Consider the following 23,087-nt stretch of genomic DNA (forward strand, 5'->3'; position numbering starts at 1 on the left):
CTAAGAACGCAATTGTAGGCCACCTTTGATGACGTAGCTGAAGACATGGGGTTCAGAACTTTTCCCCAGAATATTTTTCGATATAAGAGTTCCAAAATCGCTGTTTTAGACGATCTTTGAATAATGTTGAAAGATAAAGAAAGAAGGACATGGGAGCTCCTCTCCGGAAATTTTTAGAATTTGAAGTGCTGAAAACGCAGTTGTAAGACATCTTTTATGACGTTGGGGGATGGAACGGGGTTCGAATTTTCCATCGGAAATTATTCGAAATTGGTGCCTTGAAATGCGATGGATGGCTATCTTTGGTAGCGTTAAGGGAAGGGATGGGTTCAGGAGCTATCCCTCAACTTTTGAATATTGAAGCTTCAAAAATTAAAGTTAGTGGATCTTCATTGATGATAGGGCAAGGGCTTGGGATCGGGGGCTCTCCCCCGGAATATTTTCGGAATTGAAGTTCTAAAAACGTAATTGAAGGGCCTCATTAACAACATTTTCGAAAAAGTTTTCGATTCCGGGAATTTTTTTGAAATTGAAGTTCCTAAAACTAGTTTCTTACTATTGACTCATATTGAACTATAATGTAGAATTTCTTAATGTTTTGTAATTTTTGTTTGTAATTCACGTTGTATGTTTTGAATTTATTTTATTTTGCTTACTGTATGTTATGTGTGTGAGTGTTTTTGTTAATAAATCCTATCTCATCTTAAATTCAAAATTTTTGACAACCTTCGATGACATTGGAGAGAGGGGAGTTGAGAGACTCTCCCCTGGAAATTTTTTGGAATTAAAGTCGTAAAAAACAATTGTGGTCGGTTTTTTGTGATCTGTGGAGGGGGGGAGGTAGTTTTGTGACCTTTTCCCGAAAATGTTTCAAATTTGTAAACCTTTTGGGGGGGCGGGGCGATCGCCCCAATCTCCTCCCAGTGGATCTGCCACTGCGTGATTGTGAGATTTTCCTTGTATTTAGGTCCCTTGAATGATCAATACATATCTTTAAATTAATTTACTGGTTTAAACAAAAACTGGGATTCTAAAATCTAAAAAACATCAAAACGTTTCAACATGAACATGTAATGCTGTTAAGTTCGCAAGCACTAAACAAATAAACGCTTACAGATACAACGGCTAGATGGCAGCACTTTTCAATGCCACTGTTTGCCTTAATTAAACGGAATTGAATATAAAGCGCTGTAAAATTGATCGAAACAAAAACTGAAAATCTGTTTTTCAAACTATAACACCCACACAGAAAAAAAAATTAATTACTGTGACTTTGAACAAAAGCAAGAGTATCACTTTTTAATACAATCAATTCAAAGAATTTCCAAACACACTATTTCGGCTTTGCCAATTCCTTTCTAACTGGTTCTTTCTTGCATGATTCCAACTTATTAACGTATCATTACTCATGTCATTTACACGAGCTCTTTTCAAAGAACAGTTTTCAGTACCATTCATACGTATTTCAACAATGGAGAAAGAAAGAGTTGCTCTGGTAAGAATATTTTTGTTTATTCGGGTAAGTTTTTTTTCCGTGATAAAACTTAACAGAAAGACATTTTAAATTTATGACTAAAGTGGCAACATTTAATGTATATTTTTCTGAATTTATTGAAACTATTCTAAGCTTTATAGAAATTTATTTTACTTTATTTTTTTTTCAAAAAAAAAGCAAATCTTTTGAAATTCACGTAGGGGCGTTAGCAGTTCCGCTACTCGAACACAAACATCGGTGACTGGGGGAGGGGGGGGTATAAAAGAGAGCGACTCAAGATCCGACTAACTAAAAGTGAAACCCTAGGCCCACGTTAATTCGGAGCCCCTCTGAAAACTATACAGTGGTTGATTTACAGGTTTAGGACCCATCGGAATCCACTTTTGGGGGCCTCTTTGTCTGTCACAGAACTATGCATAAATCATTTGTCATGTGCATTTATGAATCCTCTTTGAGGCCCCTTATAATTGTGACAAAGTGAAATCTTTACTGGCAGAAATGAATAAAAATCCCCCCCCCCCTTTAAGGAAGTTTTTTTTTCCAGTTAATAAGTCATAATTTTTTATTATTATTTTTAAAATACATGTGTTTTTCATATATTTTCAACGCTATGCACAATTTCTTAAGTAATTTGGGGCCCCTTAGGAAATGGGGTCCCAGGCACCGGCCTAGTTGACCTGTGGGGTAATCAGGCCCTGGGGCGACTGCCCTTTTACTTTTAATAGCAAAGGCACATGAACTTTTCTGAATTCAAAATTAGCGACCCATCAAAAAATGATACTATTGGCTTCAATTCACGTGTTTTGTGAAAGAAGAATTGATTTGAGTGTATGTTTTACATTTTTCTCATGTAGTTTCATAAAATTTAAAACGGAACTTTGAAATTAGAAAAGAGGAGACTAGTGTGAACATCTGTTCTGATTTTTGAGACTGTTTCTGAAATTTATTAGAGAAGGTCATGAAATCGAAAAGACTTTAAATTCAAATAACACAGCCCACTTTTCCAGAAAAAGTCACTTAAGGGATACCACCCAAATCTACCTCTCCCCTCATCACATATCCCCTGACGCACGGAGAGTTCTGCCCAACTTAACACCAATACAATAAGTGTCCTTTTCAATAAATTTCCAAAGGAGAAATGTTCACTTTCAAAATCAGGCAATTAGTTTAGAAACTCGAACAATCGTCAAATGGTAGGTCTTATGACAGAGTGATCCATCATCCATTTTTCAATGAGAAGATTAAAAGTTTGATGATATAAAAAAAACACACACGAAACATAGTTGTATTTTATTAACTAGGAAAGCGGTATTACCAAGTAATACTTGACATGTTTATACAGGTGTCCCTCGTATAATACGGTACTTCTACAATATCGTTTTGATATTACACGGTACCAAATTTGAGATTATTATAAACACGGTTTCGATATTACACGGTACGAAACTTTATAATTATACTTCTTGGTTTTGATACTACATGAATGTTATATTTATAAAAGATGGAATTTCATTTTTGTTTAATACATTTTGTTAATGGTGGATAACTCCAATAAGTTTTCACTTCGTTTTAATGAAACTTGGTTTCGATATAACACGGTAAACATCCCTTGATTTACATTATTTCTAAGACTCGTATATAACACGGCTTCGTTATAACACGGAACACGGTTTTGATATAACACGATACATCTTATAACCTGATTTTTCTCATGCACATACATAATTATTATTAAAAATAAGTAAACTAGCGTATTCAGGGGACGGTCAAAGGGGTCAGCTGACCCCCCTATGACAAGAATTTTATTATTATTATTACTAATCTTCAAATTTCTAGATACAAAAAAATAGTAAATAAAATCACTGTTCAGGGCCGTGGTAGCCCGATCGGTAGAGTGACGGATTCGGGGTTGGAGGGTCCTGAGTTCGAACCTCGATGGTCGAAGATCCACCGTCGTCATTAAAGGGGACTGGGCGACGTTAAATATGCTCGTGGTCTCAATGTCCTCCAAGTGAAACGATACCTAGGAGCTAGCACCAGGTAGCTATTAGCTCCTGATCTAGTTCTAAATTCTCATTAACTGTTCGATCCGGTGATGCTGCTGCCATCTATCGGTATAAAAAATAATGGAGGCAAGGCACTTAGTACGCAGTCCTCGTCATAAATACAGTTGTAGTCAGTTGTGACTCGGAATCGGAAATCACTGTTGACCTGTGTGTGTGGTTTTTTTTTTTTTTTTTTTTTTTTTTTTTTGCCTTGTTCTGTAAGGTATTTTCACGTCACTGTTCAAAAGATTGACTGGATTCGTTTGAATGGGCTATTGCTATTTTCAGTTTTTTTTGTTCATTTTCAAAAGCACAATCATCTCTAATGAGCTTAACCATTGAAAAATTGTAAGGAGGTGGTATTTGAATGGGTTTTAATCTGATTGGGGGGGGGGGGGTGATCGGCGCTCCTGCTTAAGAGAAGCTTTTTTACGTAGGAGTTATAACGCCGGCCATTGAAATTTGACCCCCCTTACAAATATTTTTGGATCCGCCCCTGATGCCACTTACAAATCAAGGTTATCGAAGGCCGCCCGCTATGTGCGAGTAAATAGAAAAAGTGGCGGCTAAAAATATTAGTATCAAATGCCGTTCGGTCGTCGCTCTCTCTACCCCCACTTTTCACTCCCGGGTCAACCGTACCTACCACTATTTGTGGTTTAACCAGTTGGATGGGACCCTGAGGACAGCTCTGATTTTTTGATCCAGACCAGAAACTGAGCAATCCCTGGTCCGAGGTACTTGGAGGACTTTGTGATCACGAGCATATTTAACGTCCCCCATTCACCATTAACGAAGACGGTGGATCTTCGATCGGCCAGGATCGAGCCTCCCCCCCCCCCCTCCACTTTAGACACTAACCGTTTAAGTTGTCAGAAAACATTCCTCTCAAAAATGAAATGATTCCTTGTTTGCATAATTTACGCTTGATTAAACAGTTGACGATAACGGCACCAATTAGCTAAATGAACCTTGATTTTCATGTTTTGGTAGCAATTTAAAAGATAATTTGTTGCTTAACTTCCGTTTTCGGATTCCAAAAAAAGAGGGGGGGAGGCGGGGGTAACTAGAGAAAAAAGAATTGGGAGATTAATAAATTTGGTTCTACTTGCCACTGACGAGGATTAAAATTTCCCAGCCTTTACCTTAACCCCCCCCCTGCCCCTCCAATAAATAAATAAAAGTCAAAGTTTATTTCCAGCTTATTTATTGTTATTTCGCAGTTCAACAGGATCCAAGAAAACATTGAAGACATGGACAACTGCATCCTACAAATAAGGAAGAAGTATTCACGAATTCTCTCTTCTCCTTTCTACGAAGAAGGTCAGTCTCTTGCAGTTTATGGTCATAGTTATCATTACTATAATTGGTGGAGCACTTAACTCACTTGTTCTTAGCCCAGTGACAGTGTCGCAATAGCGTAATAGATTTTGAAGTATTATTCTGGATTCTCGAGTGTAAAAAATAATAGTTAAAAACTAAAAAAAAAAAAACACGCTTTTGTAGCAAAATGAACTAAAACGTTAAAAATAATCTTTGGATGACAAGTATATAAAGTAATTGACCAAACAATTTTACTGTAATGTAAAAAAAAGCGTGATTCTTATCAGTTGTCTTAAATTTCTTCCACTTGTTATCCATGCAAAAACGTAAATAGGCAGCCCCCTACGCTTTTTTCTTACTACAGTAAAATTAAGTGTTTGGTCAATTACTTTATATACTTGTCATCCAAAGATTATTTTTTAACTTTTTAGTTCATTTTGCAACTAAAACGTGTTTTTTTAGTTTTTTAAACTATTATTTTATTTTTTATTTTTCAGTTCATTTTGCTACAAAGGCGTTTTTTTTTTTTAGTTCTTTAAACTACTATTATAATGGAATGTATCTTAGTATTCTATTGCATTATTTGCATCAGAAATTTTGAATGCTTTCTGGTAAATTCCTGTGCAAACGTTGTTACACTCCGCAGCTCTGATTTGTACGTTGTAAGTAATTCTAATAAGCCACTGGCTATTTGTCCAAAGGAAAGTTGGACCCACAAACATACCCACAAACGTACAAGTTAAGCTAATAAAAGCGTGTTAATTAGAATAAACTAATAACTTATCGTTAATAAATTAATTTGATTATAGAATATTGCATTGTCATTGGGTCTGAGGTTGCATTCCAAATTTTAAAAGAACCCGATCACAAAAAAGGGCGAAAATTGAGTTGCAAGATTATAAATTTAATTTCGGTGTAGACGGGATTAGAACGCACGCTCAATGATTCCCGGAGGTGGACGTCAGCGAAGACCCGTGCCTTCGACCGCTCGGCCCTGAAAGCTCATAAAGTGGTGGAATGTACTAACAGTAATTAGCCAGTAGCTCTTAGTCTAAAGGAGAGTTACTAATAAACATACAAGTGAAGCTAATAAAAGCGTGTAAAACAATAGATGATCTCGTGTAACAGAAGGCTCACACAGGCGCCTTTTGTTACACTACATCATCAAATACAGCGAGTCTCAACCGGTGGTCTTGCGGTCCGGCACCGGTTCGCGAAAAAATTTGACTGGTCCTCAGAAGTTTTTGCTCGTCCACGTTAAATTTTCGTTACTCCAAAAACAGAAAATCCCATAATAATAAAAATAATATCTTTTACAACATCTTTTACGTTAATGTTGCGATAAGTTTTCGTACTTTTCTATCTTTTTTCAGCAATGTTTATTACTTCGGTATAATTATTACAATACTTACTTATCTTAATCTTAACCACAATTGAATATTTTACACAATTGACTTATTTCACATTTGTTGAATTGAACTTAGTTAGGAAAAATAAAATTTGGATATTTTTCTTTAAATGCATGTATCATTGCTGTAATGTGTGCAGTAGTTTCAAAATTTGATGATTTTTACTTCCTTTTACAAAACGAGCTGATGTGTGCATCACATGACTTCCTTTTACTCCAATTTAATGTCATTTCTTCATTATTGGCAATTTCAATGTAATTCAATTGTTTACTCTCTAAATATCACCAACAGTGGCCAAATTGAAACCAAGTTTAGAATTTAAAAAAAAACCTCGCCAAGTTGGCGACAAAACTTGGCGACCAAAAGACTGGCGATATTTTGCCAAGTGTCCGACAAATTATAACATAACTTCAGTTTAAATCGAAATTAACAATGATTTCCCCCAAAAAAGGTGCAAATGACCCCCTTAGGAACATCCGAATGCAACCAAAACGGAAGGTGCACAACTAGGCTCCACTAGGAGTCTTCGTACCAAATTTCAACTTTCTAGGACATACCGATTTTGAGTTATGCGAGATACATACACACATACATACGTACATACAGACGTCACGAGAAAATTCGTTGTAATTAACTAGGGGGTCGTCAAAATGGATACTTCGGGTGTCTGTAGGTTCCTAGGCATATATCCACGTGTGGTCGGGTCAAAAAAAAAAAAAAACTCAGCATTCATTCGGGGGTGAGAAAAATGGAAATTAAGGCCGATTTTTGAGTGAAAGTTTTTTCGCGAATACAATACTTCCTTTTTGCTTCCTTTTACAAAAAAGGAAGTATTGTATTCGCGAAAAAATTTTCACTCAAAAATCGCCCTTAATTTCCATTTTGCTCACCCCCAAATGAATGTTGAGTTTTTTTTTTCGATTCGACCACATGCGGAAAAGTGCCTAAGAATGTATAGACACGCGAAATATTCATTTTGACCATCACCGAGGTAATTACAACGACTTTTCTCGTGACGTCTGTATGTATGTGCGTATGTGTGTATGTGCGTATGTGCGTATGTGCGTATGTATCTCGCATAACTCAAAAATGGTATGTCCTAGAAAGTTGAAATTTGGTACATAGACTCGTAGTGGGGTCTAGTTGTGCACCTCCCCTTTTGGTTGCTTTCGGATGTTCCTAAGGGGGTCTTTTGCACCTTTTTGGGGGGAAATCATTGTTAATTTCGATGTAAACTCAAGTGGCGTTATAATTTGTCGGACACTTGGCGATATATCGCCAGTCTTTTGGTCGCCAAGTTTTGTCGCCAACTTGGCGACAAATTTGGCGGAGTTTTTTTTTTTTTTTTTTTTGGTTTCAGTTTGGCCATTGTTGGTGATATTTAGAGAATAAATATTGAATCACATTAAAATAGCGAATAATGGGGAAATGACATTAAATTGGAGTAAAAGGAAGTCATGTGATGCACACATCAGCTCGTTTACTTCCTTTTACAAAAAAGGAAGTATTGTATTCGCGAAAAAAAATTTCACTCAAAAATCGCCCTTAATTTCCATTTTGCTCACCCCCAAATGAATGTTGAGTTTTTTTTTCGATTCGACCACATGCGGAAAAGTGCCTAAGAATGTATAGACACGCGAAATATCCATTTTGACCATCACCGAGGTAATTACAACGACTTTTCTCGTGACGTCTGTATGTATGTGCGTATGTGTGTATGTGCGTATGTGCGTATGTATCTCGCATAACTCAAAAATTGTATGTCCTAGAAAGTTGAAATTTGGTACATAGACTTGTAGTGGGGTCTAGTTGTGCACCTCCCCTTTTGGTTGCTTTCGGATGTTCCTAAGGGGGTCTTTTGCACCTTTTTGGGGGGAAATCATTGTTAATTTCGATGTAAACTCAAGTGGCGTTATAATTTGTCGGACACTTGGCGATATATCGCCAGTCTTTTGGTCGCCAAGTTTTGTCGCCAACTTGGCGACAAATTTGGCGGAGTTTTTTTTTTTTTTTTGGTTTCAATTTGGCCATTGTTGGTGATATTTAGAGAATAAATATTGAATCACATTAAAATAGCGAATAATGGGGAAATGACATTAAATTGGAGTAAAAGGAAGTCATGTGATGCACACATCAGCTCGTTTGAATTCAGGTGCAGCATTTGTACTCACCTTTTTAATGTATGCATATTATGATCAATGCTAGAAAGCGGTTAGTGTTGATAAACATTATTTTAAAAAATGCAGAATATTTTTAAGTACAGTACAATCTCGTTTATCCGTAATAATTGGGATCAAAGACAATCCGGATCATCGAAAACCCGGATAATCCGGGTAGTATGGGTTAGGGATGTGCCAATAAGCAAATTGGCCGATTACCGATTTATCGGCTATTGATAATCGGCCTTAATGATAATGATGATAATTTTTAATATTATCACTTTTTCCATGATTTTTCTCTTTTACAGTTTCGACTTTAGAAATAGTTCATAGTTTATTTCAAAGAGAGAAGATTTATTTTTCTCCGTTTTATATATTTTTCCAAAAATAATTTCGAAATTTCATCCAATTTCTTTGATCCAATTTCCATATTATTGTAAATATAGTTACATTATGTTAACAAAACAAGAAAAAAAAATTTAAATAGGGGGAAGATTGAGTTTAGTAGGTTAACTTAGGAGCACTTTCAATTTATTTCTTTAATTATTAGTAGCCATTCAATCCAAGAATTTTAAACTATAAGGTTATCTAGAAGTTTTATGCTAATGGGGAAAGTACCGACGCGTGAAAAATATTGCAACATTGCATACATGTGTACATTTAGTCGAAATAGAAAAAATAAATTAAAAAATGACCTTACTTCAGTCATCAGTTTGTAAAATAATAATAATAGTAAAGTATGTATATATTTATATATTTTTTGACCAAATGATACTCAATAATGATTACTGTTTTGTTGAATCAATAATTTAAGGAGCACGTTGTAAAATGTATGATGTAATGATGTGCATAGATACAAAGTACGAAATAAATGGGAAAGAAAATTGTTATATAAAAATCTGGGGTCAGAGGGCGGGGGGGGGGAGGACACCTGTTGGCCCCTTGCCCGAGCCTGAAGGGGGCCCATTATTTTTAAAATGAGGGCTAAAATATAGGGGTAAACAATACGGGGGGGGCGTAAAAGTCATTTGTGATGGGTCCCAAAACTTTGTGCACGCCCCTGTGTGTCAGCAAAGCTCGGAATCATTTCTTGACAAAGAATTGGTCTTCTAGTTCAAACACGTGTGTGGTTTGATTAAACCACGGTCTATCTAACCGCTTTATCATTCTAGTTCAACTGCACTGGTGTTTGTTAGATTACAATAATTAATTGTACAAACTATGCAGGGGGGAGTTGTACGTACATTTAATCAAAATAAAAAGCGAATGTTTGGCGTACTTATAGTTACGCTCTTACTGTCATAATTTAAAATAATCTATGTGATCCATAACTTTTCTGTATCTTTTAAAGCTGAAAATGTGATCCGGATAATCCGGAGATCCAGATAAACGAGGGCCGGATTAAAGAGATTCTACTGTATGTCTCTCTATATCTGAACATTTCATATTGATATGTGTGGGCGCTTACATAATCAGAGCAGATTAGATCATACATGGAAACAGTAATTACCTTGTCTATGGAGGTTGATGTAAGTAGAAATTGGTGACATTTCGTTAGAAGCTGAGGAAGCTCTAGAAAAACGATATTTGTCCTGCTGCTCACAGGCAGTGCGCAATCTGCAAATGCAACCTGAAATCAATTAAAGAAAAAAATTACAAAATATTAAATTACATGCTAAATTTGTAACATACACACAAAAGTGTAACATACATCAGAATATAGTCTACATTGTCACAGTGCGGCCCGAAAAGTAGGTCATTATTATTATTATTACTCCTCGCAATTAACTAAATTGTTCAACTATGTGAGAGCAGAGCAAAGTGAAATGAAGTTAGTTGAAGTTAGGGGGGAAATTTCTTTTCTTTTGATCATATACTCTACTGAATTATCTCAAATGCGCACACTGAAACAAAGAATAATTTTCTTTACAGACATTTATCGAGAATTAGACAAGTTGATGAACAGGGTCCAGAGATTATCAGCACAAACTTGGGGTCTTTTAAAAAGTAAGTAAGAATGCAAGATTTCAGACATAAATTTAAAATTTTTGTTTTGTTTTTACTTGCTTCTTTTTTGTAGCTTTAGCATTCTGAATTTTTAAATGCAATTCATTCAAATTCGTAACGAATGGTATTTCATTCTTACACAAATACTAGAAAATTGTAGTTGGGGAATTGTCAGTAAGTCCCTTTTAGAAATCGCAAAAATTGCAACAATGTTTTTCGATAGTTTTTCTCCACAAAACAATAGTTTGTTCTACTGCAATATGGGCCTCAGTAAAAACAATCCATGATTTCACTGAAGTCATCTAAAATCTAAAACACGACTGTCACAGCAGATTGATTCATACAAAATCTAGGGATATTTCTCTAAATATGTTTCAATAACCCATTATTTCAAGGAACCAAAGCAAAATCTGTAGTGATTTGAAGTAAAACTTTCATAGTAGTCCATGCTTCCTTGAATTTTTTTCAATAATTGATTTTTTCATTTCAGCATATTTATCAGTAGAACTGTGTCAATAACCCAGATCACTGTGCGTCTAAAAACACTTTCTTGAAATTATTTCAACAGTTTATTATTTTACTGCAGCATGAAGTTTCATCCGTAATATTTCTCATCACAGTTGCCACAGTCATTTGGGTTGCTGCAATATTTTCAGGACGTTTCATTTCAAGATATTGATATCAAACTATCTTCTATTCGAAGCAACCAGAAAAGCATCATCCGGTTTTCTTTATAATGCAATTTTCACAATAATTTAGACTTCCATAAAAGGTTTAAGATGCTACCCTTAACATATTTCGACACACTATTAATTTGAAGAAGCTTTAAACTTTATCCGCAGTGCTTCAGAACACAACATCGTCAAAGTTTCAAGGTGACGTCTTTGATAGCATTTTAGCGAATCTTGCTTCAATTAAATATGCAACAAAACGCTTCACCCGATGTGATTTTCACAAAAACTGTCGAAATACTTTGGATTGTGGTAGATCTTTAGGGTATATTCCTATAAAAATATTTCTTCATCTATTTTTTCACAGAAGCCAAATCACTTTAGTTTGCACCACGTGACTTTTTTGAAAATTGTTCACATGAGTATAGGCTACGGAATAGTCTATTTCAGTAATGTATTTTGGCATTCTATTTTTTGTTGAACAAAGAAAATTTCATTCACAGTTCTTCTCAAAGACACTTGCATGCCAGTTGAGGTTACCGTAATAAATTCGGGATGCTATAGGAAAGAGTTTAGCACAGAATCATCTTTTCAAGAAATTAACAACAGAAAGTTTCACCAGAGTATCATTCGGGTACAACTGGTGAAACAGCACGGATTTCTTACAAATCTTCAATATGCTTCACTGAAGGCATTTTCTCTTTTTCTAAAAGCTAGCACTGAAAACGTGCTTCTTAGTACAACTTTCCAATAGTTTGAATCGCTATAAATATTTCACACTTTTTTGAAGGTATTTTTACTTCCAAGCATGATGCATTCTTTTCGTACACAAATCTTATTTTAACTCTTCATTGGTAGAGCTGCCGTGCCGTAGCAATTTGAATGTTGCAGTATTTTCAAGAAGACTTCCGTTTATGGAAGACTTTCCGTTATTTAACCGAAGTTTTATGCCAAATCACCTTTTTATAGAAGCAATAACCAAGCTGCACCTAAGGACAACTATTAAATCCTATAGATCTCTATAGCTATTTTTAGACACTTCTCTAGATTCTCTTACTATCAGAATGTTTATTCCATTCCTCTAAGTTCACTTTTCGAAGATCTTCTAACTTCTTAAAATACGTTTTGTATTTTCTTGAAGGTACGACTTCAAGCATAAGTGCATTCTTTCGCAGACTCGTACAGAAACCTTATTTCAACTCCTTCTTTGTAGAACTATCTTAGCAATTTGAATGTTCATAATACTTTCAAGAAGACTTCCGAAGGTTTGGTGCCAAATCATCGTTTCATTGAAGCAATTACCAAGCTGTTTCTAAAGACAACTGTTTAGTCAGTCCTTTTAATCTCTACAGCTATTTCAAGACGCTTTTCTCGGTTTTCGGACTATCAGGACGCTGATTCCATTGCTCTAAGTTCACTTAGGTCACAAAGTTTTGATCCTTTCATAGTTTCATAGAAGAAATCACCCAGCTATTTCTAAAGACACGAATACTTTGTGATGTGTCTTACGATCAATCGACCACTGAATGACAATTATATTAGGTTTTAATGCATTTCATACCAGTTTACACTTCGAATAAGGTAAAAACTATTAATAACATCCAATAGTTTGCGAACAATAAAGGTTTTGGCGCAAATATATTTTTGGTACTATATATTTAAAATAATACCAGATTGGTTAAGCTAAAAGAGAGTAAATATTTCACCATTTCACTTTGCCCCGCTATATCACTTTGCCCCATGTTCCCCTGCTATCTTTGAAATGAAAATGAATTAAAAGAAAAGGGTCTTCCTAACGCTGGGATGTCAGTGAAAAATGCCCTAATAAAGAGAATAAAATCTGAGATCTATTAGAACTTAGTTTTGCCGTTTAATTATAGGCAAAGAGTCATACAATGTGGCTGCGCTGTTGCCTAATAGTTAATACTACGAATTCTTTAAACTTATGGTATGCATCTAAATTTTTCACTGTTGTCATTTTTCAGCTGCCAAAGAAAACCGGCGAAAAGAAGATTTTTCGAAACGATGTAGCATTCGAATGGAAGACGTTCAGGTAAATTTCGTACAATTATTAAAATGAATTGATGATTCTTTTATGCCTCAACCCTTTACATACTATCGAAGAACAAGATAAAAACCTTTTTTTTTTTTTTTTAGTGCTTGGAATAAGAATCCGATGAAACTTTTTAAAGCCTTGCAATTTGTTTTGTAATTTACCAAGAACTACGTAGATGAAAACTAGAACTTGTTTTGAATATCAATGATTCACGAAGTAATTGAGCACATGAAGCCACGTTTAGAATATTTTACTTTTTATTACTGACAAATAAAAGTCTTGGTGACAAAGATTGTTGCTTTTTTAAAAAAAAAAATTTTGCATGATGACAGAGATCTGATTCAAAAAAACACTAAATATTTAAGATAAACCAAGGGGTTTCTAAAGTTTTTCCAGCCGTCGCACCCTTTGAAGAACTAGAATTTTCTCACGGCACTCTAGCAATTTATCTATGATATATGGATAGACAGAAAAACAGATATGTATGTAGATAGATAGGTATGTCATAAGAGATAAATAATCATCATGTTTACGCATTTGAATGAGGTTGTGAGAAAAATCAGAAGCTATAGGTACAGGTTTCCCATTCATTATTTGCCTAGTGAAAAAAGGCGTTTTAAAGATACTTGACAGACAAACGGCACTACTACCATTTGTTATTTTTTCATTGAGTAAAATTTCTGACACTTAGTAAAATTTTTACGAGTTAACATAACACTTTCTTGTTTAATGGCTCCAAAAATTTGATGCCGTGGGCACTTGTGACAACCCTCGCCACTTCCTATAACAGCACCTCTGGGTGCCACAGCACCACTTTGGGAATCCTTGAGATAAACCATAATCTTCACAGAATGTAAAAATTGCACTTTTTTCAGTTTATTTCCAAGACTCTTGAATTGTTTTTTTTTTTTTTTTTGTCCTGCTTATTTTGAGGTTAAATCTTTCGAAAATAATCTGTGGCTCCCCCCCCCCCCTCATCTGAGTGTCCAACACATTATGAAACTGCTTAAATTTACAATATTTCAGCAAGTTTTTAACTAATCGTTTCTCAGGTAATGTAACATGTATGACAAAGCAACGAAAAGAAGAAAACGGCAAACAGGAAATAAGACTTGTACACGAAATGAATATGTAACACTTCGTCCGCATGAATTAGATACGGAAAAATACGATTCCTCATGCATAAATGTAATCTCATGTTCAAGGATGGTCGATATGATTCATTTTAAGGAAATGTAATTTCATATTCATCGACTGGCTCGGCCAGCTCGTACCCAGAGGGGGGAGGGGACAAGAATAGGGATTACAGTTAAACTCTGTAGCTTTATAATTTAACTAGCGGTACCCGCACGGCTTTGCCCGAAATAGAAAATTAAAAAGGTCATTTGGTTCGCCTGCACATTTACAAATAATGGATGATGAATTTCTCGCCAATTTGCTATGTTCATTTGCTGGCTCATGTTACGGTTTCACGTCATGATAATTTGGTAACTTACTTGTCCACTTATGATAATTTGCTCGGCAAAATGCTCTTAAAATTGGAATAGAAAAAGAACAAAATCGAATTTTCGAAAAATCGCTTCTAGATGCACACCCCCATGCTACAAACTAATTCTGTGCCAAATTTCATGAAAATTGGCTGAACGGTTTAAGCTCTATGCGAGTCACAGAGAGACATCCCAACAGAGATCCAGACAAATTTCGAGCTTTAATATTAGTAAAGATTAAAAATCAGATAATTACAGTCGAACTTGCTTGTAACGATGTCTACGGCAACGTATTTTTAGCCGTCGTGACCAGAATGAAACAAATATTATTGTTAAAAAAAATTTTTGAAAAAAAAATAGAACCGACTTCAAAATTGCTCTAAAAAGTGAAAAATAATTTTATTCTTTAAACACCATCGATAATGCTTTTAAACATAATTTTTGAAGTTGGCGCAAAAACAAAACGTAAAATCCAGTGTAACCATGCTTTGTTCATATTTTTTTCAGAAAAGCATCCAAAGTTACGAACGAAACATTTATATCGTTATTCAAATATGTTGTCATCAATGCATAATTTATGTGATAGTGAAGAAACTGGGCCTGGTTAAATTTATAGTTGTAGTTGAGTTATGACTGTGAATGATTTTATCTATCGTTTTTGCGCCAACTTCAAAAATTATGTTTAAAAGCATTATCGATAGTGTTTAAAGAATAAAATTATTTTTCACTTTTTAGAGCAATTTTGAAGTCGGTTCTATTTTTTTTTTTTTTTTTCAAAATTTTTTTATTTCATTCTTTTTAGTGTAAATGTAGATATTTCAGTAAAAGTAAGAAGTTACCTAGTAAGAAGTTCGACTCTATATCACTGTATTGCTTTAGAAAAGCCTTTATTCAAAATTATCATTACAATTACTATTAATGTAATATGGCACCAAACTTTTATAACAATGAGTTTCATATTGTCGCGTAGATGAAGATAGCGAAGACAATGTGAAAGCCAAATGAAGCGAATACTCGTTAGTCTCAACTCGAGATCTTTATTCAGAACCACGAATGAACGTTACATCTCCTTATATACAACTTGAGAAAATGCTGGAACTTTCCAGACTTGGAAAGGTACAGAAATTAATAGAACATTCGAGAAAACAGTACGGGAAACAGTAGAAACGAAATTTTAGTAAAATTCACTTTGTCCTAGTCGGGATTTGAACCCGGGTCGCTCGTGTGGGAGGCGAGAATTCTACCACTGAGCCACCGTTATCCGCGGATGAAAAGTGCGTACTTCGCTATAATATCATTTTAATCATTTAATAGGGAAATTGTATAAAATGTACTGTTTTTTGCCCATAGCTTTTTTTTAAAGAACAAATATGGTCAAACAAAGTAATGGGACCTAAGTTGAGCCATCCCCTATCCATTAAAAAAAGAATCATCAAAATCGGTTCACTAGGTGAGACGCTATGAGTGGACAAACAACAACAAAAAAAAACATACATACGGTATGAACTGATAACCGCCTCCTTTTTGAAGTCGGTTAAAAATGAGACGACGACTTAAAAGAGCCTATGAGTAATTGTGTACTTCTAAAAATGAGAGGAGAGATGAAATTTAGCTGTTCATTTGAGAACATGGTTATAACCGCTTAATTTCAGAAGTGTAGCTTTATGTTTGAAAATTTTGTCACTAGAATGTTTTCGCTTCAACATAATTTTTCCCTTATTTTACAGATAAGCACACTTTCTCAGCAGTTTTTGGATGTTTTGGCTTCTTATTCGGCTGCACAAAGTGAATACAGAGAAAAGAAGAAGAAACTTTTGAAAAGACAATTAGAAATAAGTAATTTATATTTTCTTCCTCTTCATCTTTGCAATAAGTACCGTTTCTTCTATCTGCTTCGTATTTGTTTAGAAACAATTTTTATTTATTTATTCATTTATTTACTTATATTTTTTAATTTAGTTTAAGTCTTCAGTTTTTATGAAAAAAGATGCTTGATTTCATAATTATCTATGTTAGAAAATAGTCTTCTTTGCAAAAAACGAGTTTGAAATAATATAAACTCTAGTCGCCAGAAAGGCTAGAATAGCCACCCAAGGCGTCTCTTTCAACCCACCTGTGGCAGGTTAATGTGCGCCGCCTTTGGCTTTGTACTTCGGTAGCTTCCTCCCCATCTTGCCACTGACAACTACCTTTCCAACCAACCATTGGCGAGTTGGTGTACACTGCTTTCGGTAGTGTGCTTCAGCCTCTTTGTGCTGCTTCCAGCCTTTTCAGCGGAACAGTAATTAAAGAACAGTACATTAATTTTCACCGCGGCGCGTGTCTAATTTAATCCGCGTTCGCTCAAGACCCTTCAAGGTCTACTTTTTCTTCGTGTCTACCAAATACAGTGAGAACGACTGCACGCGTCTAACCTAATCCACTTTCACTCGAACCATTCCAAGGTAGACTTTTTCACAACGTCTACTGATTCAGTGAGAAAAGAATGATAAGAAATCGGCCAATAACAGATCCGAAGTTTCGGAATCGCTGAGAATTAACGTTTTTAGTAATATCTCCGCTAATTAAAGTCACACGAAAATAAAAATTGGCGATCAGATTTCCGAATGGGGCTCGAACAGGAAACCGAAAAATTCCTAATTTTCGGCGCCTGGTTTGAGTCTCAGTTCAAAACCAACCTTTGATCGAAAAATTTTTGACGGAAATTTTTTTTGGACCATTCCAAAATAGAAAATCCGAATTCTACAATGACTTATTTATGTTGCATGAAATTAACTTCCAGAAAAGAAATGTTTGTATGTTACTAGAAAATAACAAACAAGAACATTTTTTTAAATTTTTTATCAGTTGTAATCTATATTGCTAAAGTGTAGAAAAGAATGTAAGAAACAAAAGCTTACATTTGTTCTTTTTCCCTTCGTATAATAATTTCCAAACAATAATGCCTGCAATGAACACAAAAGTTACCTCACTAAATCATTTTTTTTTTTTTTTTTTTTGCTAGTAGCACTTGCTAAATTTTTACAACCCATTTAGACGTAATGAAGACTATGACAATTACAAAATTTGGACCAAATACAGTTCAAAGTCTTGCAATTTTTGCAGCATTTAAGATTCACTTTTTTCCACGTTAATTTGTTAACGTAACAAGACTTTAGACTTTGAACAAGAAGCTTTCTCTCAATCTTTTATTGAAAATGCTTTGTAAAAAAAAAAAAAAATCCTTTAAGGCTTTTAAGTGCACTTTTTTTTCTGCAATGCTCAAAGAAATCGACCAGTAAGGATTATTCTAACCATTAAAGTCCATTAAGCTCAATTTAATTTCGTACTTAGAAGAACTTTTCTGAGTTTACAAAGAAAAATACATCAAGGTAGTAAATTGCTAAAGCATGTTTTTATCTCTTCAGCTGGAAAACAAGTGGATGACAATGAGCTGGAGAAAATGCTGGATGAAAATACGGCGGTGTTTACACAAGACGTAAGAAAAACATTCTGATTTAATAGTTTTATATAACTTGAGTGTGACAAGTGAATGTAATTAAACACAATTTTCACTTGTTCAACCTAAATTAGTTTTCTAAAATATTCATTACAAAAAAAAAAAAAAAAACTGAACATGAATTTCATTACTATATTTTTTACTCTCTCGTACTGCCAATTTTAATCTAAAGAAAGAAATTGAGTAATTAAACGTCCCACGATTTATGAAAGATTTTGTTTAGGCTTCCATCTATAATTATTTCATTCGAAAGCTTTATATCAATACGATCAAGTATGAAGCTAGGAAATTTAAATGACAAAATGAGCAGTTACCAACGGCCACGGGTTGACTAAAAGATAAAAATGACAATTAAAAATCATCTGTAAATAGCATGTGTTTGCTGAACTTCTTGGTAAGTTATACTCTAATTCAAAAAATAATGAAAAGTAGCTTCTTTAATTGCTAAAAGATTTTGTTCATTAACATCGGGGACATTGGTTGGGCTTCAGAAGATGAATTTGCTGCACTTTACCGAACTCTGGTATCCTTCTGAACATTAAAATTTCAGTTGCAATCAAGAGCTATGCTATGGCGACCTTTTGGACTACAAAATTGTTTTTTAAAAAACAATCCGAGGCATTATTATGTTATTCTGTATGATTAGTTAAAGAATTTCAAACGCTGGCAATCACATTCAAAACTTATTCAACCTGTTTCCTGCCCAGCTTTTACTAGTGGCCTGGTAAAAGGCAGTCGCAAAACTGCATGAGTCTTCATGTAAATTTATTGCTGCGTAGGTACACCCCAAAATAAGTTTTTCCTTTTTTAAAGCAATTGCAGATAAGTTTGGCTTGAAAAGGACTCTTTTTATTAACTTAACTCAGCGACGATATATTCAAAATATTTCGAGTTCCTTTACACTCTTCAAATTGTATTAAAATTCAAACATGAACCTGGGAGGTAAAGGAATAAAAAAAATTATTAAATAAAAACAAAAAACCCGACTGCGTAAAAACCAAAAAAACTAAAAAGAAAAATGTATAAGCCCAGCAGTTTAGAATGTATTAAGTACTACTAAATAACTACACCGTTGAAATAGTTTTATGTAACCGTACACACCATAAGACAAAGCAAAAATTCAAAAGCAGAATAGAAGGATCAACAGTCGGGGCCCATTCCTTTCTGATGCAAGAACCCCGTAAAATTTAAATGGGCCCGACTGTTGATCCTTCTATTTTGCTTTTGAATTTTTGCTTTGTCTTATGTGTGTACGGTTATATAAAACTATTTCAACGGTGTAGTTATTTAGTAGTACTTAATACATTCTAAATTACTGGGCTTATACATTTTTCTTTTTAGTTTTTTTGGTTTTTAAACAGTCGGGCTTTTTGTTTTTATTTAATAATTTTTTATTTTACACTTTTTAGTTAATTTTCATTGACTTAGTTATTATGATTATAAAACGGTAAATTTCGCAACCTTGTCATTTCATTGAGAGAGTTTGTTTGTATCGTGAAGTTTATTAAGTAACTTGCGATGGTCTAAACTACTGATAATTAGTCCCTCTAGGGACCTAACTCGGCTTAAAACTGCATGTGCTTGACCTTCGACAAAAATGCGCGAACTTAAGTAAACCACAGCCCAGCTATATAAACAGCCTGTATAACTCATGATAACGCGAAATTGGAATCGACGTCAGTCATATTTTTCTCGCAAAACTAAAAAAGCCTCTCAAGAAAATATACGTCGCGAAACTCAGTCCCTTGAATCAAGGCAAAAAACAAACGCAGCATGTTAGAGATGAAAATTGAATTAGTAGACTTTCTTTCTTTTGGTGCTTATTGCACGGGTTTATTTTGATGAGGATTACAATATGAGTGTCTTGCCTTCGTAACGCATGATATATTTTTTATTATAGTACAGAATACATATAAAGAACACATGAAAGAATTTACATCAGAAAGAGGGAAAAGTACATCCGGAGCGAGGGTGTCTTGACCCACCACCTCTAGTGGGAGAAGCAATTGCTTAGACCACTCGCCACTGACACCCCAATTAGTAGACCTAGTAAACAAAAAATTCAGGCAGTGAAAACTACCTGCATTTGTTGTACGCAAGTAGCGTGCGACACAGTATGCGACACCTAGCGTGCGCCGATCCCAAACTGACAAAAATGGCAACTGGTTTTTGAAATGGTACTTTTGATTTCTGTCATGTGTTTAGTGACACTCCCAAGGTTAAGACAAATCGATTGACGTAAGAATTACCAAAATTGGCCAAGGCGTTCAGTCTGTAGAACGCCACATAGAAACGGACATACATACATACATAGACTGATAAACACATTACCCTCCTTTGCGTCGCGCACGCGCAGTCGGGTAATAAAAAGCACTCTGCTTTTTTTTTTTTTTTTTTAATCGGGATCTAAGTAAGCACTATATTATTTAACTTTCTGCACTCGATTCGGATAAAACAGGAAATCCAATATTACTAACAGTAAACAAGATAGACAATGGAAAAAAGCACTTGCTGGTTTAGCGGTAACAGGACTTTAAACGCAACTCATAGAAACTTTTATTTTTGTAACGTAATGCCCTTTATGGTATTGCTCTGATAAGTTGCGTGACCTCGACAATGTTTACATCCCCCCTTCTCTCTCTTTTTTTTTTTTTTTGAATTCGATAAAAAAAGGATAGATTAATGGCACGGATTCGAGTTGAAATACTTTTTCAAAACTACAACGGAAGTAATCCTATTCAACTCAGAACCAATTACCCTTCCCTAGTATCCCAAAATAAGGCAAAAAATGTCAAAATCTTGACTCAAGTTATCAGGGCCCCACTATACCTACCAGGCAAAATAATAAATTTAACTTTCGCTTATTTTATTTAGATTTAACCAAAATCTACGGGGGTTCAATACTATCTCACTGTTTAGTGAATTTACAATGGTGGTAAAAAAAATTGAATCACCCGCACCGCAAAGGAGATGAATATCATCTCGACTGCATTCAACACACAGTCAAGCATTCCGTATCCCAGATGATTTGGGGATGTATTTCTGATCAAGGAGTTGGTGGGCTTCACTTTGTGCAAGGAACAGTAAACGCTCAGGTGTATATTGGCATTTTGGAGGAGAAACTGCTTCCTACTACCCGGCATCATTTTACTACAGTTGCTGACGTCATTTTCCAGATGATTATGCTCCGTGCCATATGGAAAAACTGGCAAGTAACAATTTAAAACCTTTATCCTGCCATTAGACTTAAATTGACATGGGGTTAAATAATTTTTTTTCTCTAAACTCACACGCAGGTTCAGAAATGTAAAAATGAGCATGGGGTCAGCAGCTTGCCTTGGTCCGGAAACAGCCCCGATCTACGTAAACAATTATCGGATTCCTGCTGTTAAATGTTTATTTCATAAGTTTTGCAGAATTTCACATACATTCATCGTTAATCGGTCGACCAAATCTTTTCACATAATCCCATTGTTGTGAAAATGCGAGGGTGATGTAATTTTTTTTACCAGCACTGTGTTTTACGTTGCTAAAACTGGTTCTTTCGTTCTAGTACATCGTCGAAGTGGAGCGAGCAAGAGAAGATTTAACCGACGTCAAGGAGAGATACACAGAGATATTGAGAATAGAAAACAGCCTTCGAGAGCTTGACGACATGCTTCTAAGTCTTTCAATTCTTATAAGCAGCCAAGTATGAAAAGTTCAGTATTTTTCTCTGTATTATTTAAGGGGCGACAGAGAATCAAGTGGTTTTTCAGCAGATTATTTTTTTTGGGGGGGGGGGGGGGGGAGGGGAGGGGTCCAATTTGAACGAGGAAGTTGTCAATACCTGAGGTAAAACTTTGCTAAATTGAAAAATTACCGACAACTTTCCGTCAACGTCGAATATGTTGTCAATTTTAAATGTTACCCGTTCAGCTGTTGTTACCCCCTTTGTTATTGCTGTGTCTGTCTTCCTTCTTGAGAAGGTTTATGAATTACAGTATAACTTTGATTTAACAATACAGTGAAACGTTCATACAACGATACTGTTGGGACCTAAAAAAATATTGTTATAGACAGGTTATCGTTATAGACAGTTAGATTATTTATGCCGACATTTTGCTGGGACCAATGAAAATATCGTTTTAGACGGGTTTACTCTGACCACGGATTGTATGGAAAGACAAACATCCATTTTACAGCCGCAAATGGACGAATCTATGATTTTTTTACCGATGTCAGCTTTTACAGAAGCAGAGTCTCATTCAAGTGAGTGGAATACGCGCATCAAATTTTTACTTTTTCCCCTTATTCACATAGATTCGTCTTATCTGGGCGTTTGAAAATTCCATGCAATCCGTTTTATCTGGGCGTTTGAAAATTCCATGCAATCCGTGGTTGGACAGTATTGTTATACACAGGTTTCATTGTACCTGATTTTACGATTTCCTCAGTTGATGATATATTCTACGGTCCGGATTTGACTGTATTAAATGTCTGTGCTCCTCGATTTAACGATATCCTTGATTTAACGCTAACTTTTCCCAGTCCCTTGGCAATCGTTAAATCGAGGTTATACTGTATTTGGTTAGAAACTAACAGCACCTGACAGTAGAAAACCAACTCTTTACCACAGAATAAGACAATCATTAAGAGTGACATCTAGCATAGAATTAATACCGCTCAACTGTGCGCCGGTTAAGTATTGAACAAAATTCACATCATGGGTTATCACTCCACGTGGCACTTATTTTGCTTATATTAATTTGCAATATATCATGATAGTTGAATATTTTGCTTTTTTTATTTTTATTTTTTTTAATCTTTATACTTAAATGGCTACTTCTGTGTGTATGTATGTCCGGGGTAATCTTCAAAACTACTGTACCGATTTTAACAATTTTTTCACCACAGATAGCTACGTTATCAGGGAGAAACTTAGGCTGTAATTTAT

General features: G+C 35.0%; 1 protein-coding gene across 1 annotated transcript in view; it reads left to right on the forward strand.

Moving 5' to 3' along the window:
* The first annotated feature begins 1,471 nt into the window (after positions 1–1,471).
* Positions 1,472–23,087, forward strand: part of LOC129217622 (syntaxin-1A-like) — a 32,116-nt gene continuing 10,500 nt past the window's right edge. Inside the window, exons 1-7 of the mRNA XM_054851950.1 lie at positions 1,472–1,495; positions 4,764–4,863; positions 10,364–10,438; positions 13,095–13,162; positions 16,380–16,488; positions 18,060–18,130; positions 21,705–21,842. Coding sequence (XP_054707925.1) covers positions 1,472–1,495; positions 4,764–4,863; positions 10,364–10,438; positions 13,095–13,162; positions 16,380–16,488; positions 18,060–18,130; positions 21,705–21,842 — 585 coding nt within the window. The remainder of the gene's footprint in view (positions 1,496–4,763; positions 4,864–10,363; positions 10,439–13,094; positions 13,163–16,379; positions 16,489–18,059; positions 18,131–21,704; positions 21,843–23,087) is intronic.

Source organism: Uloborus diversus, chromosome 2 (assembly GCF_026930045.1).
Source record: "Uloborus diversus isolate 005 chromosome 2, Udiv.v.3.1, whole genome shotgun sequence".
In the NCBI taxonomy this organism is placed as follows: Eukaryota; Metazoa; Arthropoda; class Arachnida; order Araneae; family Uloboridae; genus Uloborus; species Uloborus diversus.